Source organism: Phacochoerus africanus, chromosome 3, assembly GCF_016906955.1.
Source record: "Phacochoerus africanus isolate WHEZ1 chromosome 3, ROS_Pafr_v1, whole genome shotgun sequence".
In the NCBI taxonomy this organism is placed as follows: Eukaryota; Metazoa; Chordata; class Mammalia; order Artiodactyla; family Suidae; genus Phacochoerus; species Phacochoerus africanus.
This window is the reverse complement of record NC_062546.1, coordinates 95,805,271-95,819,095: the sequence shown is the minus strand read 5'-3', so window position 1 is coordinate 95,819,095 and position 13,825 is coordinate 95,805,271. Positions and strand designations below refer to the sequence as shown.

At 38.1% G+C, this 13,825-nt stretch overlaps 1 protein-coding gene across 1 annotated transcript in view; it reads left to right on the top strand.

The window, feature by feature from the left end:
• The window catches only part of PTPN4 (protein tyrosine phosphatase non-receptor type 4), a 223,898-nt gene that overhangs the window by 173,213 nt on the left and 36,860 nt on the right, over positions 1–13,825 (top strand). Inside the window, exons 14-15 of the mRNA XM_047772185.1 lie at positions 2,974–3,099; positions 5,465–5,623. Coding sequence (XP_047628141.1) covers positions 2,974–3,099; positions 5,465–5,623 — 285 coding nt within the window. The remainder of the gene's footprint in view (positions 1–2,973; positions 3,100–5,464; positions 5,624–13,825) is intronic.

The following is a 13,825-nucleotide window of genomic DNA, read 5'->3' as shown; positions in this document are numbered from 1 at the left end:
TGTCATGTTAGTGGCTTGGTTATTTTGGAAGGGAGAAAAAAGAAAGAACACAGAGATTTCTACCCTAATATATATGGCCATGGGAATTATTCAAATTTCTACTTTTTACAGTCATAGACACCCTTGTTTCCAGTTAGAAAGTACTAAGATCTGTTCAAAGATAAAATGTACAGTAAAATATTAATTTGAAACCATTTTCCTTGAAATTGTTCTTGAGAAAGATAATTTACTACCTGTCACCTTTGTTTTAACTTAAAATGTACATATTTGTTCTAGTTCTTAGTACCATAACTTCTTTGCAGCGTTCCTTTCAGACTTGTTAAAATAGAAAAAAAAAGGAGTTCCTGTTGTGGCTCAGCAGTTAACAAACCTAGTTAGGACCCATGAGGACACAGGTTCCATCCCTGGCCTGGCTCAGGGGCTTAAGGATCTGGCGTTGATGTGAGCTGTGGTGTAAGTCACAGACATGGCTCAGATCCTGCGTTGCTGTGGCTGTGGTGTAGGCCTGCAGCTGTAGCTCCAATTCAACCCCTAGCCTGGGAACTTCTATATGCCATGGGTGTGGCCCTAAAAAGACACACACACACACACACACACACACACACACACACACACACACACACACACACTTCTGATTCTTTTCTGTTAAAACTGCACCATAACAGAATACTTAACACTTTTTTATTCCTGTCCTAACAGGAAACATAACTTGTTTTTCTTATTAGATATTTGTAAAAATACGGAACATGATTTCAGTAACTAGTTCTACTATAGTATGATATCCTAATATGAATACCAAAACATAGGTTTGTTTATATATTAGTGTTAACATTACCTGCAGATGACTTCCTTTATATGTATTAATGCTTTCGTATTTTGGTCATATCAGATTTTGGGAAATACGCAAATAGTTACACCTGCATCTTAGTTCTTCATTTTATACACACATTATTGAAATCTGACATTATTTAAATGGTTATTTCCTAAAACAAATATGCATTATTCAGTGAGTGGTAGAGCTAAAATTCAAATATAATGAAATATATTTGAATAAATATATTGTCCTGTTTCTTTTATTATGCTGGAGTTTTGTGAATCCTTCTTGAAATAATAACTCAACTAGGATGAGGTTTTAATAGTACTGTGTTAATGATCCTGCTAGCTCTGAAAGACTAAGCTTTTCTGAAATTGAAATGATCTGATGCATACCTATCAAAATATTCTAATGGTTTATTGTTAGAGTATTAGAGAATTTTAGAATTCTTGTTCATTCCTTGAAATTTTAGTTGGCAATATAAGTAAAAAAGATTTCTCCTTAAACTTTTTGTGTAAGGGTTTTTTTTTCAGCAATAATACATGTTTATTTTTCTGATTGTATCAACTCTTGGAATTGCTTTCATAATTTCTCAATTATTATATGATGTCTAAGAAGAAAGCAAAAGAATATTCCCATGCAACAGAAAAATAAGATGCTGTGGTCAGAAAATAAATTTACCACATTGCAAACACACTGATAAAGTGTGGTATTTTTTTCTCTGAAATTTCCACACTCAACAGGAAACATAGACAGCAAGCTTGAGTGGGCGGGTCTCTGAGGTTAAAACTGTTAATAAAATAAAATACCTTCAAATTTAGTTTTAAGTGCAAAACATTGCCAGCCATGTTTAATTTATTAACAGCAGTAAAGTGTTCTGATGATATTAGGTGAGTGTAACTGGATTTTTTTTCTCCTTCAATGACTCTTACCCTCTTTTAGAAAATGAAAATAGTTGCTCTCCTGACTGTGGTTAATGAACTCAAAGTTTACATTTAGTAATCTAATATGTGAAGAAGAATAGTTAATTAACATTGAGAATTAATGCTTTTTTTAAATAATCTTTACTTCACTTTAAATACATAATGAATGAGATAGTATACTTTACTTTTGTTGAGACTGATAGGAATATTTGCTCTGAAATATGAGGAGGTTAGACTAACTGGTATCCTGGGTTGTCTTCAAACCAGAAAATCTCATAATTTAAACTCATGGTAATGGGAAATGTTTATGCTTAAATTACTTTGAATTCAATTATGAAAAATAAAAGCTGAGTCAGTGATTTTTTTTTAAAGAAGTCAATATTACATCTCTTTTAGAAAATGTTCAGTGTTCTTAAGATGTCAGTCAACTATATTTTAGTTAAAAAAGAAAAGAAAAAAAAGCAACGTCATTAGGCCAAACTAAAAAGATTTTGGCTCTGAATGAATGTGTGAAGTGTTAGGGCACTTGTGTAGTTTGGATTTATTAGTAATTTAAGTTACTCGTGGTTTAGAAGGTTAATAGACTAAAACGTTGCACTGAATATTTAGATATGCATAGATCATAAAAATTAGAAGGCAGGGGAGTTCCCCTTTGGCTCAGAAGTAACAAACCCTACTAGTATCCATGAGATGCAGGTTTGATCCCGGGCCTCCCTCGGTGGATTAAGGATCCTGTGTTGCTGTGGCCGTGGTATAGGTTGGCAGCTGCAGCTCCAATTCGACCCCTAGCCTGGGAACTTCCATGTGCTGTGGATGCTGCCCTAAAAAGACCAAAAAAAATAATAATAATTAGAAGGTAGGGAATGTCCTTAGGAGCATACATTTTACTAGTAAATTTAGATATTTAGATGTATCTAACTTAAGTGATTTGTCAAGGGAAGGTCAAAACTTGGATTGATGTGCCCACTCATTATTTTAATGCTTCCTACTCTGTATGTAAATTTTATTGCATACTCCTGGTCAGTGTTGTCATGCTTTTTAGTCTCACCTATTTCTATGTCCTTCAGTGAATTTATTTCTGATATATAAAGCTAGGTTTAGATTGTTTTTAATGTAAGTAGCTTAATTCATTATATGAGGCATCCTATGAAGTCTGTATTGCAAAAAGCTAGGCATTTAAATAGTTTGGGGTATAAAAATAAAAATGTTGACACATTCTTTAAATTATTACTCTAGATCCCCAAGTAAACCCTTGGCTCGGAAATTAATGGATTGGGAAGTAGTAAGCAGAAATTCACTATCTGATGACAGGTTAGAAACACAAAGCCTTCCATCACGGTCTCCACCTGGGACTCCCAATCAGTAAGTACATCAGGTGTACATTTTGCTCATTTCCAATTTTTTGGCTGTTTTCATTGCCTAAAGATCATAAGATGTAAAATTTAAATCTTTCAGTCAGACATGACTTTTGTTGCTCCGAGGAATGATTTCTCTTAGCCTGTAACTAAGTGGCATGGAATAGCTTTGGCAAATGAGGGAGCAGAGCATGAAATCAAGATGCTCACTTAACTCCAAAGCTGACCTCACAGTAAGGGTCGCCAGCTAGTAAATCACGATCTATTAGTAGCCTTAGAATCTGGGAGTATGGTTGTTGTTGACATAATCCTTTCCCATGTGTCTCTCCTACATAATTTCTAGGGGAACATCTATTGTTTGATTATGCTAAGTGATTGTGACTCTCTTACTTAAGCTCCTACCCCAGCTTAAGCTCTGCCCCTGTCCATGATCTAAGAAAAGAGCTTTCTAGCATCAGTTCCCACAGGCTTAGCCATAGCACTTGTTTTTCAGCACTTACTGCACATGAACTTCATTCTAGCGTTTCTCACAAAAGCACGTGTTTTGGTGGAGATAGTAATAATAATATAATTAACTTGTACTGGCCAAAGATGTTACCTTAATTATCTAATGTTAACAGATGCGTCATATGTACTAAATGTATGTAATTAAGAGAATAACAAAATGTATGTCAGCATATTGACAGTCCTTGTTCACCCAAAAGGTTGATAGGCAAGATATTTTAATTTTGGCATGGAAGATAGTATTTAAAGAAGTCTTCCTTTGGAAATATTTAATATACGTTAATGTTCAATAAATGTGTACTGAATTCTAAAAGTTGTTTCACTTTTTTTTTTTAATAAAAGGGAGTTCCCTAGTGGCACAGTGGATTAAGATCTAGTGTTGCCACAGCTGTGGCTCAGGTGACGGCTGTGGTACAGTTTCAGTCCCTGACCTGGGAACTTTTGTATGCTGCAGGTGTGTCAATAAATAAATAAATAAGTAAAAGTTGTTTCACTGATGGATGTTTATAAGCTTAAGAATAAATTTTTACTATTTTGGAAGTAGAGTATGTGCATAAACAGTTTGGTTCACAGAGCATTACCTAATATCTACACGTCTTCCTTACTAATAGAAAAAAAAATACTCAAAAGATTTTCTAGTGTCTTACTAATTGTAGATTGCTAAATCATCTTTTTTATGAAAGACTGCATGTATTTATTTATTTATTTATTTAAAGGCTAATCAGCTTGTTTGAAGTAAATCCAGAACCTTCTTTTTCTGGTCCCTTTTCCAGCCAACCATTTCTCCGTTTGTACCAATTCCCCACTGAGCAATTACAGCAAATTATAGTATTCACAGGAAATATTTTTTTTTGCCACCCTGGAGCATACAGAGCTCCCAGGCCAGGGATCAGATCCGAACGGAGCCACGAGCCACAAACTAAGCCACAGCTATGGCAACACCAGATCCTCAGTCCACCGTGCCAGGATGGGGATCAAACCGGAGTCACAGGACTCCCAAAATGCTGTCAAACCCATTGGCACCACATCAGGAACTCCTACACAGGAAATTTAAACCAGATGATTGAATTAATCGATTGGTACTAGCTGTGATCAAACTTTCTGGTACAAAGCAATTTTAGATAGGATCTGAAAAAAATTGTCTTTTCCCCAAATTCTAAAGTGACTGTGTCACTTGTGAGGATAGAAGTATGGTGTTCAGGAGTTCCTGTCGTGGCTCAGTGGTTAACAAATCCGACTAGGAACCATGAGGTTGAGGGTTCGATCCCTGGCCTCACTCAGTGGGTTAAGGATCCAGCATTGCCGTGAGCTGTGGTGTAGGTGGCAGAAGCGGCTGGGATCCCGCATTGCTGTGGCTCTGGCGTAGGCTGGTAGCTACAGCTCCAATTGGACCCCTAGCCTGGGAACCTCCATATGCCCTGGGAGCTGCCCAAGAAATCACAAAAAGAGAAAAAAAAAAAAAGTATGGTGTTCAGTATCTCTATTAGGAATTATAGGAAGTCTCCTAAATAAAAGTATTAATAGGGATTAAGAAAGAATTCCAACCAGAAGATATCTCTGAATTATTTATTCTACCCTTTATTTTGTAAATGCTGATTAAGACACAAAGTTGCAGTGACTAAAATGATAATAGATGACTGAAATAGATAAAATCCTCATAGCAGATTGTGATGTCTAACTCAGATCTTTGACTTCCTATTCTTTGTTCTTTCTGTTTACATCATACTGTCTTTGTCAGACTCATCTTAGTTAAATGTGATTAGTTTTAAAAACACACACCCACTTTCTAATGTAATCATATAATTAAGAAACTTGAAAATATTTAGTTAAAGCACATTTTTACTCAGGTTTCCTTCCTCTTCATGTAGTCGAAACTCTGCATTCACACAAGAGGGAACCCGGTTACGACCGTCTTCGGTGGGTCATTTGGTGGATCATGCAGTTCACACTTCCCCAAGTGAAGCATTTGTGAATCATCGATCTCCATCTTCAACGCAAGCCAATAGCATTGTTTTGGAATCATCACCGTAAGACCTTTTTTCATTTTGCATCCTTTTTAATCCCCCAAATTGTTTCATTTGAAATAATCTTGGAAATTATGGTATTGGATACAAGATTTTATTTATGCAATGTTTTAAAAATTTATATATTTGGACCCTAAGTGGGATTATTTATTCCTGGAAGTCTTGGTGCCTCCTGCCCCACAAAATTGCTGTTGTTATTTTGTTGACTCCATATATTCTTGAACTTTTAGTGCATGCAGTCATATATTCCTCCAGATAAATGTATCACCTTGGTTAGACAGTCAGGTGATGAAAGGTAGTATTTAGTATTTTTCAGGATGGAAAGACAATGTCGGGAAAATTAAGTAGCAAGGGAGACCTAACCGAAAATAAGTTAGAGCATGCACGCCTCATTTCCAAAATTCGTTCCCATCTCATATTACATACTGATGCATAAGTTAAACTTCATAATTCAGTAATTATACTCCATCAGTTTACTATACAGCATGTTTACCCTCACATTAATCTGCAGTGTTAATTTGTGCATATATATAATGCAGTTAGTTCACATGCAAGTAAAAAATACAGTGCAAGAATTAGTGGGAAAAAGGTAAAATGTTTATAAGATACGTAATAACTCATTACCCATTGAGAAGGAGAAAAGGGTTTAAGATACAGTGAATGCGATTGAGGTTAAAGAAGGGGTGGGTCCAAGTGTGATGGAGGGATGGGAGAGGAGGTGGAGCAACCTACAATAACTTTCCTCTTCAAAATAACCTTTGTTCTGCTTTCCTAACCAGAAGTGGAGAATCAAGTTCAGGATAGATTAGAACCAATGCAGAGTTTTTGCTTCCCCTGCCCAGCCCACAAGAATTTCAGATGCTTGGTACCTTCTCTCTAGACATGTGTTTTATGATACTTATGTGTTTGTATTCAGTTTTGAATCTGTAACACCGCATTTGAAATTTAGCCAATTCTAACCTTAAGAATAATGAGAGTTTTGAGAAGATAGGCTTAATGGTAAACTAACAATAACTTAACGTTAAATGTTTCCAGTTAGCTTTTTCACAATCATCTCACTGGTCTATTCGAGAGAACTCAACAAAATAGGAAAGCTGTTTCCTATTTTATAAATTCCATTTTATAGATGAGAAGGCCACACTTGGAGTGTTTGTCCCAATTACAGGACTAAAACTAATATTTTCTTACCTGAGCCAGCTGATAGAACTTTGTATCCTGAACAAGGCTTTATTGTTTTTTTCTTATTTACAGAAAACATTTTTCGACTTATAATCCATAGATTTTAAATTATCCAAATGTGAAAAGAACTCAAACAGCATGTTGGATTAAGCACAGAGCATTTCAACATCATGCATTGAAGTAGATGTTAGGTATCTCCCTGGTTCCCTATGGCCTGAGTGAATACAGAAACTTTAAGGTGAAACCTGAGTCTTGGCTTCAGTCAGTGGGTAAAGTTGCCTGCTTCAGAAGAAGGAAACACCATTAACTCACAGGTGTGTTTATTGTGGAAACAAATAGGAGGTTGCTTTTACTGCTCAGAATAAAGTTGCCATTTATAGGCTGGTGTAATTGAAAGTACATCCTAATGTTTCCTTCCTTCTTTAAATGTTTCACAGAAAATTAGAATGTTTTTAATTTGTGATTTTTCTGAGATAAACACTAGCCCTAAATTAGTTTTAAAATATTTAAAAATTAAAAAAAAATAAATTCACACCACAATGCTAACATGTAACAGGGAAGCTCAGGTATTTCCGCAAAGTATATGGATGGATGGATAAGATTTTATTTTTTATTATGATAAAAATTGCTAGCGTTCCTGCTATGGCTCAATGGGATCAGCAGTGTCTTGGGAACAATGGGACCCAGGTTCAATCCCTGGCCTGGCAAGGTGTGTTAGGGATCCTGTATTGCCAGAGTCACAACTGCAGCTTGGATCTGATCCCTGGCCAGGGAACTCCATATGCCACAGGGTGGCCAAAAAAAAAAAAAAAAAAGGAAAGAAAAAAGAAAGAAAATTGCTAAAGGCTACAACAGAGAACTATTTTGGCTGAAGAATAAGCTGCTTCACTGTTGTTGTTAAAGCATTCATTAAGGAGGTCCCATCATGGTGCACCCAGAAACGAATCTGACTAGGAACCATGAGGTTGCAGGTTCATTCCCTGGCCTCGCTCAGTGGGTTAAGGATCCGGCATTACCGTAAGCTGTGGTGTAGGTCACAGACACGGCTAAGATCTGGTGTTGCTGTGGCCTGCAACTATAGCTCTGATTAGACCCCCAGCCTGGGAACCTCCATATGCCGTGGGTGTGGCCCTAAACAGACAAAAGACAAAAAAATAAAAATAAAGCATTCATCAAGAAATAAATGTAAAGCTAACTGGAGTGAAATAAATCAGGAAAGTTTTTGCCCACCTGGCTTTTTAAAATCTGACAGTTTCAACAACTCTTTTGCTGCTATGTTATAGTATGCTCTGTTGACAGCAAACTGCCCTTAAATGTAATACTTTCATTATTTGCTCTTCATTCAGCATTTTCCAAAATGTCAAATTTCCAAAGCAAATTACTTGTGGTGAAAACCTCTAGTATGAAAGTATGAAACTTGGCCGTTGGAACATCTTTACACTCCTGTCTCTCCACATCCAAAAGTTAACACAGGTAGTAATTTGTCCACAAAATTCTTTATGTGGCTAAAATTTGAACAGTATGTTTGAAGTCCCAGTTTCCACTCATCACCCCCTTTGTCTCATTTTAGGCAAATTAAGTTCTATTCAAATTTTATTTTACTTTAATGTATTATATTTTAAATACTAGTAGAATTTAACAATAGAATTTTTTTTTTCCTGCTTTTTAGGGCTGTACCTGCGGCATATGGAAGTTCCAAGGCTAGGGATCTAATCGGAGCTACAGCTGCTGGCCTATACCACAGTCACAGCAATGTAGGATCTAAGCTGCATCTGCGACCTACACCACAGCTCCCGGCAACACCAGATCCTTAACCCACTGAGCGAGGCCAGGGATTGAACCCGAAACCTCGTGCTTCTAGTCAAATTCATTTCTGCTTCACCACAACGGGAACTCCTAATAATAGAATTCTAAAAGAATAGAACTAGAATTCTAATATTTAAAACACAACAGTATTATCACTTTTAACCAAAAAGGAATGAAAGGAAATAGTCATGTTCAGCATATACTCTGGTAAGTTCTTTTGAAGCCTCAGGTACTGGCAGTTAGGAGGGTTGCTTAGCTTTTGTCTCTTTTATAAATTGGCTTCTGAGAAGCATTTCATTTGAAGAAAAGAGTCCACTGCTACAAGTTTAGATACCCTTGGTTTAAGAGTCATGCTCTACCGACTGTGCTAGCCAGGTGGCTGTAGATATCCTTGCTTTAAAATTAGTTTCGTCCTGCATTTTGCAGTTTTTTTCTTTGAGGTGCAACTATAATTTAGCGTTGAGAGACGAGCTCTGAGTTCAGACTGAGTTTAAAACTTGGCTCCACTATTTCTAATTAAGTCACCTTGGATGAATTATTTTCACCCTGTAAACCTTAATTTCCTTGCTTGTAAAAACAGGATGATATAATCTACCACATAGGGCTTCTGTGTGAACATTTAATGAGATGCTTATTAGCAGTTCAGCAGAGAAAAAGTGATTAGATGTTAATTGTAATAATTATATCTTTCAGTTAATATTTGGGGATGTATACCAGCAACTTTTAAGCATATTATCAACCGTTTATCTGTCTGCGTGCTTGAAATATGGATACATGGTTTAACGCAACTCAGCCCCTAATCGTAAGAGGCTCTATGCAGACTTCGTAATCCTCAAATGTTAAATCCAGTTCCCTGAGCTATTCTTTCCTGGACTGTCCCACTATTATCTAATGAGTGACTACATCTCTGTTCACACTTCATCATTGCCTTTTACTGAGTCCTCAGAGCTTTGCCTTTCCTCTGCCCTCTGAACTATGGGGCACTGGTAACTTCACTTGCAGGCTCAGCTTAACCCAATTCCCACACCAGTCTTGATGGAGTCTAGTGATATATCATGGACCATGCAAATGCTAGGCTGCTCAAGGACAGGGAAATAAAGAACCAAAGAGAGTGTTGATGGAAGGAGTATCAAGCTGTGGGGACTCAGGACGCGCAGATTAAATGCTGTCCTTGTGGCGGCAAGACTAATTGCAGATCCCAGGGCTGCTGTAACGGTAGTGTACTTAGCTGCCATCCATCTCTGGCAGAAGTCTCCATTACCTGCATTTGGGAGCTGAGGTCAGAGACTTGGAGTTTGATTGAAACCAGGAATCTCAGACCTGGGATCTTGGTTCTGGAATAGATTCCTACTGAGATAGTAATAGGACATTTTTTATTCTATTCTCCAGTTAATCATATCCCTGGGGGTTTATATGTACTTTAATTGCCTTGAGCATCAGTTAATAATCATTCTCAAGTGGTGTTTACTTTGACAACACTCTGAATGTCACTAAAAATTAGCCAAAGCATCAAGAAGTCTAAATTTTGAGCCAGACTTTTACCTGTATCTTATATAGTATAAGTATGGTAGGGGTGAATGCCCAGTGAAGACTTGGATGACACTATCGGGTGTAGTTGAATGAAACAAGAGCTCCTGGTGTGGATCTTAGAAAATAAGAGTTTTAAAAGAAGCCATCATTCCTGGCAAGTTTGTATTAGTGTCTACCAATAATAAAATTGTTTGTTTTCTAGTCTTAAATTAGAATAAACTTTATGCTTCTCGGAAAGATGTTTGGTACAGTTGAAACTTTAGCATCATTTTTTCTAAAATTTATAGTTTTAAGGGTTTATCCTCATTTCTCTTTAAGTAATTACAATAATCTCTTTGGGATTGCGTTTTCAATACTCTCCCTATGACAAATTTTTCTAGCTCCCACATTTAAAACCGAATGATTACTTCTGCTTGTAAATCTCCACAGCCCTGACCCCTTCTTCCTTCTGTGGTTCCTATTTTCCTCGTCCTCTCTAAACCACCTGGTAGTAGATGCTGGTCTTAAATTCTAGGTCCCTTCTTTCAGGATGGCAGCCATTATTTCTCATGGAGCTTTTTGTTCCACTGTGCTGCCTGGTGGTTCTTCTCAGGAGTGTGATGGCTCCACATTCTGTCTTAACTTGGCAGTTTTTGTTTGTTCGTTTGTGTTTGCTTTGGCCTAGAAATAATAACCTTTTTTACAAAACTGGCCTATTTCATGATATTATTTTAATTGTATTATAATTTCAGATTATAATACGTTGTTTACTTATGGAAGTCATCTTCCTAGGTAATTGTTGAAGAAATAGATTCTGCATATGATACTTCTGCATTAGATATGAACAAGGAGGTTATTATTATTATTATTTATTTTATTTTTTTGTCTTTTTGCCATTTCTTGGGCTGCTCCCGCGGCATATGGAGGTTCCCAGGCTAGGGGTCCAGTCGGAGCTGTAGCCACCAGCCTACGCCAGAGCCACAGCAACTCGGGATCCGAGGCGCGTCTGCAACCTACACCACAGCTCATGGCAACGCCGGATCGTTAACCCACTGAGCAAGGGCAGGGACCGAAGCCGCAACCTCATGGTTCCTAGTCGGATTCGTTAACCACTGCGCCACGACGGGAACTCCAAGGAGGTTATTTATTATGAGAAATTGAGTTTATACTTTTGTAGTATATCTTTAAAATGTAGGTGATAACTTTTGCCCAAAATGAGAATTTCAGGGAATTCCCGTTGTGGCTCAGTGGTTAACGAATCTAACTAGGAACAATGAGGTTGCAGGTTCGATCCCTGGCCTTTCTCAGTGGGTTAAGGATCCGGCGTTGCCGTGAGCTGTGGTGTAGGTTGCAGACACAGCTCAGATCCTGCATTGCTGTGGCTCTGGAGTAGGCCGGCGGCTATAGCTCTGATCTGACCCCTAGCCTGGGAACCTTCATATGCTGCGGGAGCGGCTGTAGAAAAAGGCAAAAAAAAAAAGACACACAAAAAAGAATTTCAGGAGTCTGTGTTGATGTTTTTGATTACTTTTGTAGTCTGTAGTTAGAGAAAAAGAGAGAGAGAGATCAAGTGAGTGGCTCTTGAAGTTGGAAACATAGAAAGGGGAAATTGTTACAAGGATTACTGGGAGAGCACGTAATTAGTTTGTGAAAGCTCCCCAGAGCAACCTTCACCCTCTGCAGTAATCAGGAATCGGGAGAGCCAGTCCATCACTGTGAAGTTACTTTAACAAGAAGTTTATATAACACAATGAAAGAAGTCATGTAGCCCCTGTCCTGAAATCCAAAATTACATTGTCCTTGCCTCTGTTAGATCTTTGCTAATAACCTTCTCAGTCTGCACTCCATTCTCCTCACCTTGTCTTTAGAATTTGGCTCAGATCCCAACCTGAGCCTATGTGCTTAAACTTTCTTCTTTTCTGTGTCTTCCTTTGGACTTCGGATGAATAAAGGAGAGATTATATTCAAATGCTCACTAGAGTCTGGCAAGTAACACTAAGTGTATTTATGCAGACTAGAATGCCTGAGGCCCATTTAAAGGCAGTAGCTACCACTTGGCTTTGTTCAGTTGTTGACAACTTGTAATGCAGGCCCATTCTTTCCAGAGCTTCCAGACCTTTCATTCTGGAATTCGAGATTTGTGTGTAATTTGGAGGGCAGGGGAGGCACACCCGAGACATGCAGATGTTCCCAGGCCAGTGATCTAACCCACACCACAGCTGTAGCCCAAGCCACAGGAGTGACAACGCTGGGTCCTTAACCCCCTGCACCACCAAGGAATCCCTGTGTATAATTTTTTTAATGTAGTCAACTCACATTTTTAGAGTGAATAGGCCAAATGTATGTTGGCTAAAATTATCCTACAAGCCATGAATTTGCAACCATCATTCTAGGAAAATGATTTATAATCAGAAGTACAGAATAAAAATCACTTCTGGAGCTTTTTGGACTGTATATGCCTAATCTGTACCCTGGAAGTGCAGATTAAACAGTCGAGCAAAATGCCCCACAAATGTTGGCACTGTCCCCCTCTAGGAATTGAGGGTTTCCCCTATAATGCCCATGCCCACCAGGTTTGGCTCACTTAAGTACTGCACTGCAGGCTTGAGTCTGTCCCTGTTGTTGATTTTGGCGCTCTATTTAGAGTCTAAGCTGAACCAAGAATAAAATTGCTCTGAATCCATTCCCACCTGATCTCAACCATATTCTCTTCCCCACAGACCTTTAGTTTTGAGACCAAGTGTTTTCCCAGGTGTGACACTTGTATGCACAACTAGAAAAAAAAGCTTCTCTTCTTAGATCCTTGCCTACGTGGTCATACTTAACCCTAAGTAAGATGAGACCCATTGATTGATACATGCGATTTTTGTACAGTCTTAGAGGCTTTTTAGAAATTTCACGTATGTGAGGCTCTGCCAAGAGGTGTCTGTCTTTATCTGTCCTAGTCCTTACAGCAGGGCATGGCTGAAGTATATGTCTTTATTCTAATGTGGAAGAACATTTTCCTGGACTAACAGCACCTGAAAGTATTGGATCTTAGAGGCTTGAGTTCTAGGCAGTTGAAATTAGCAGAATAAAAACATACAAGTATGTTTGGGACCTCGAATCTCTGGCCATCAAGGTAGACCTCAGAGAAGCTTTTGCTAGAAAGGAGGGTGTGCTCTCTGATGGAATCCTTGTAGACTCACCAGAATTTAGAGCATTCTGTACCCTAAAGTTGTCTATGTAGAAAGCGGAGTGGGCATTCTTGTTTACCTTTGTATTTACTGATTACATTTTACACCTGCTTATAAAATTTGAGAAGGGCTGTATTTTTTCTTAGGAGAAACCTACCTGGAAGACCATCCAGTTAGATCGTTCATTATTAATCCCTGCTGACTTCCTTGGCACTAGTCAGATTTTTAGCATCACTACTCTATCTACCAGGTATCTAGCAGCAAGTCCCTAAATAAATTCACATCTTCTCCACCAAGGGGGAGTGTATGTTTCCAAAAGCCACTCTGACAGTAATCTCTGTATCAGTTATCTTGGGCCAAATTGTAATGTGGTAGCAAATTACCCCTACTTTCAGCTACTTAAAACAACAAAGGTTTTTCCCTTTCTTACCTTGTATGTACACCCTAGATCAGCTGTGGCTCTGCTACATGTCATGGTCATTCTAGAACCCAGACTGAGAGTGGCCCCTGTTTGGAACAGGGCTGGCCTCATGGC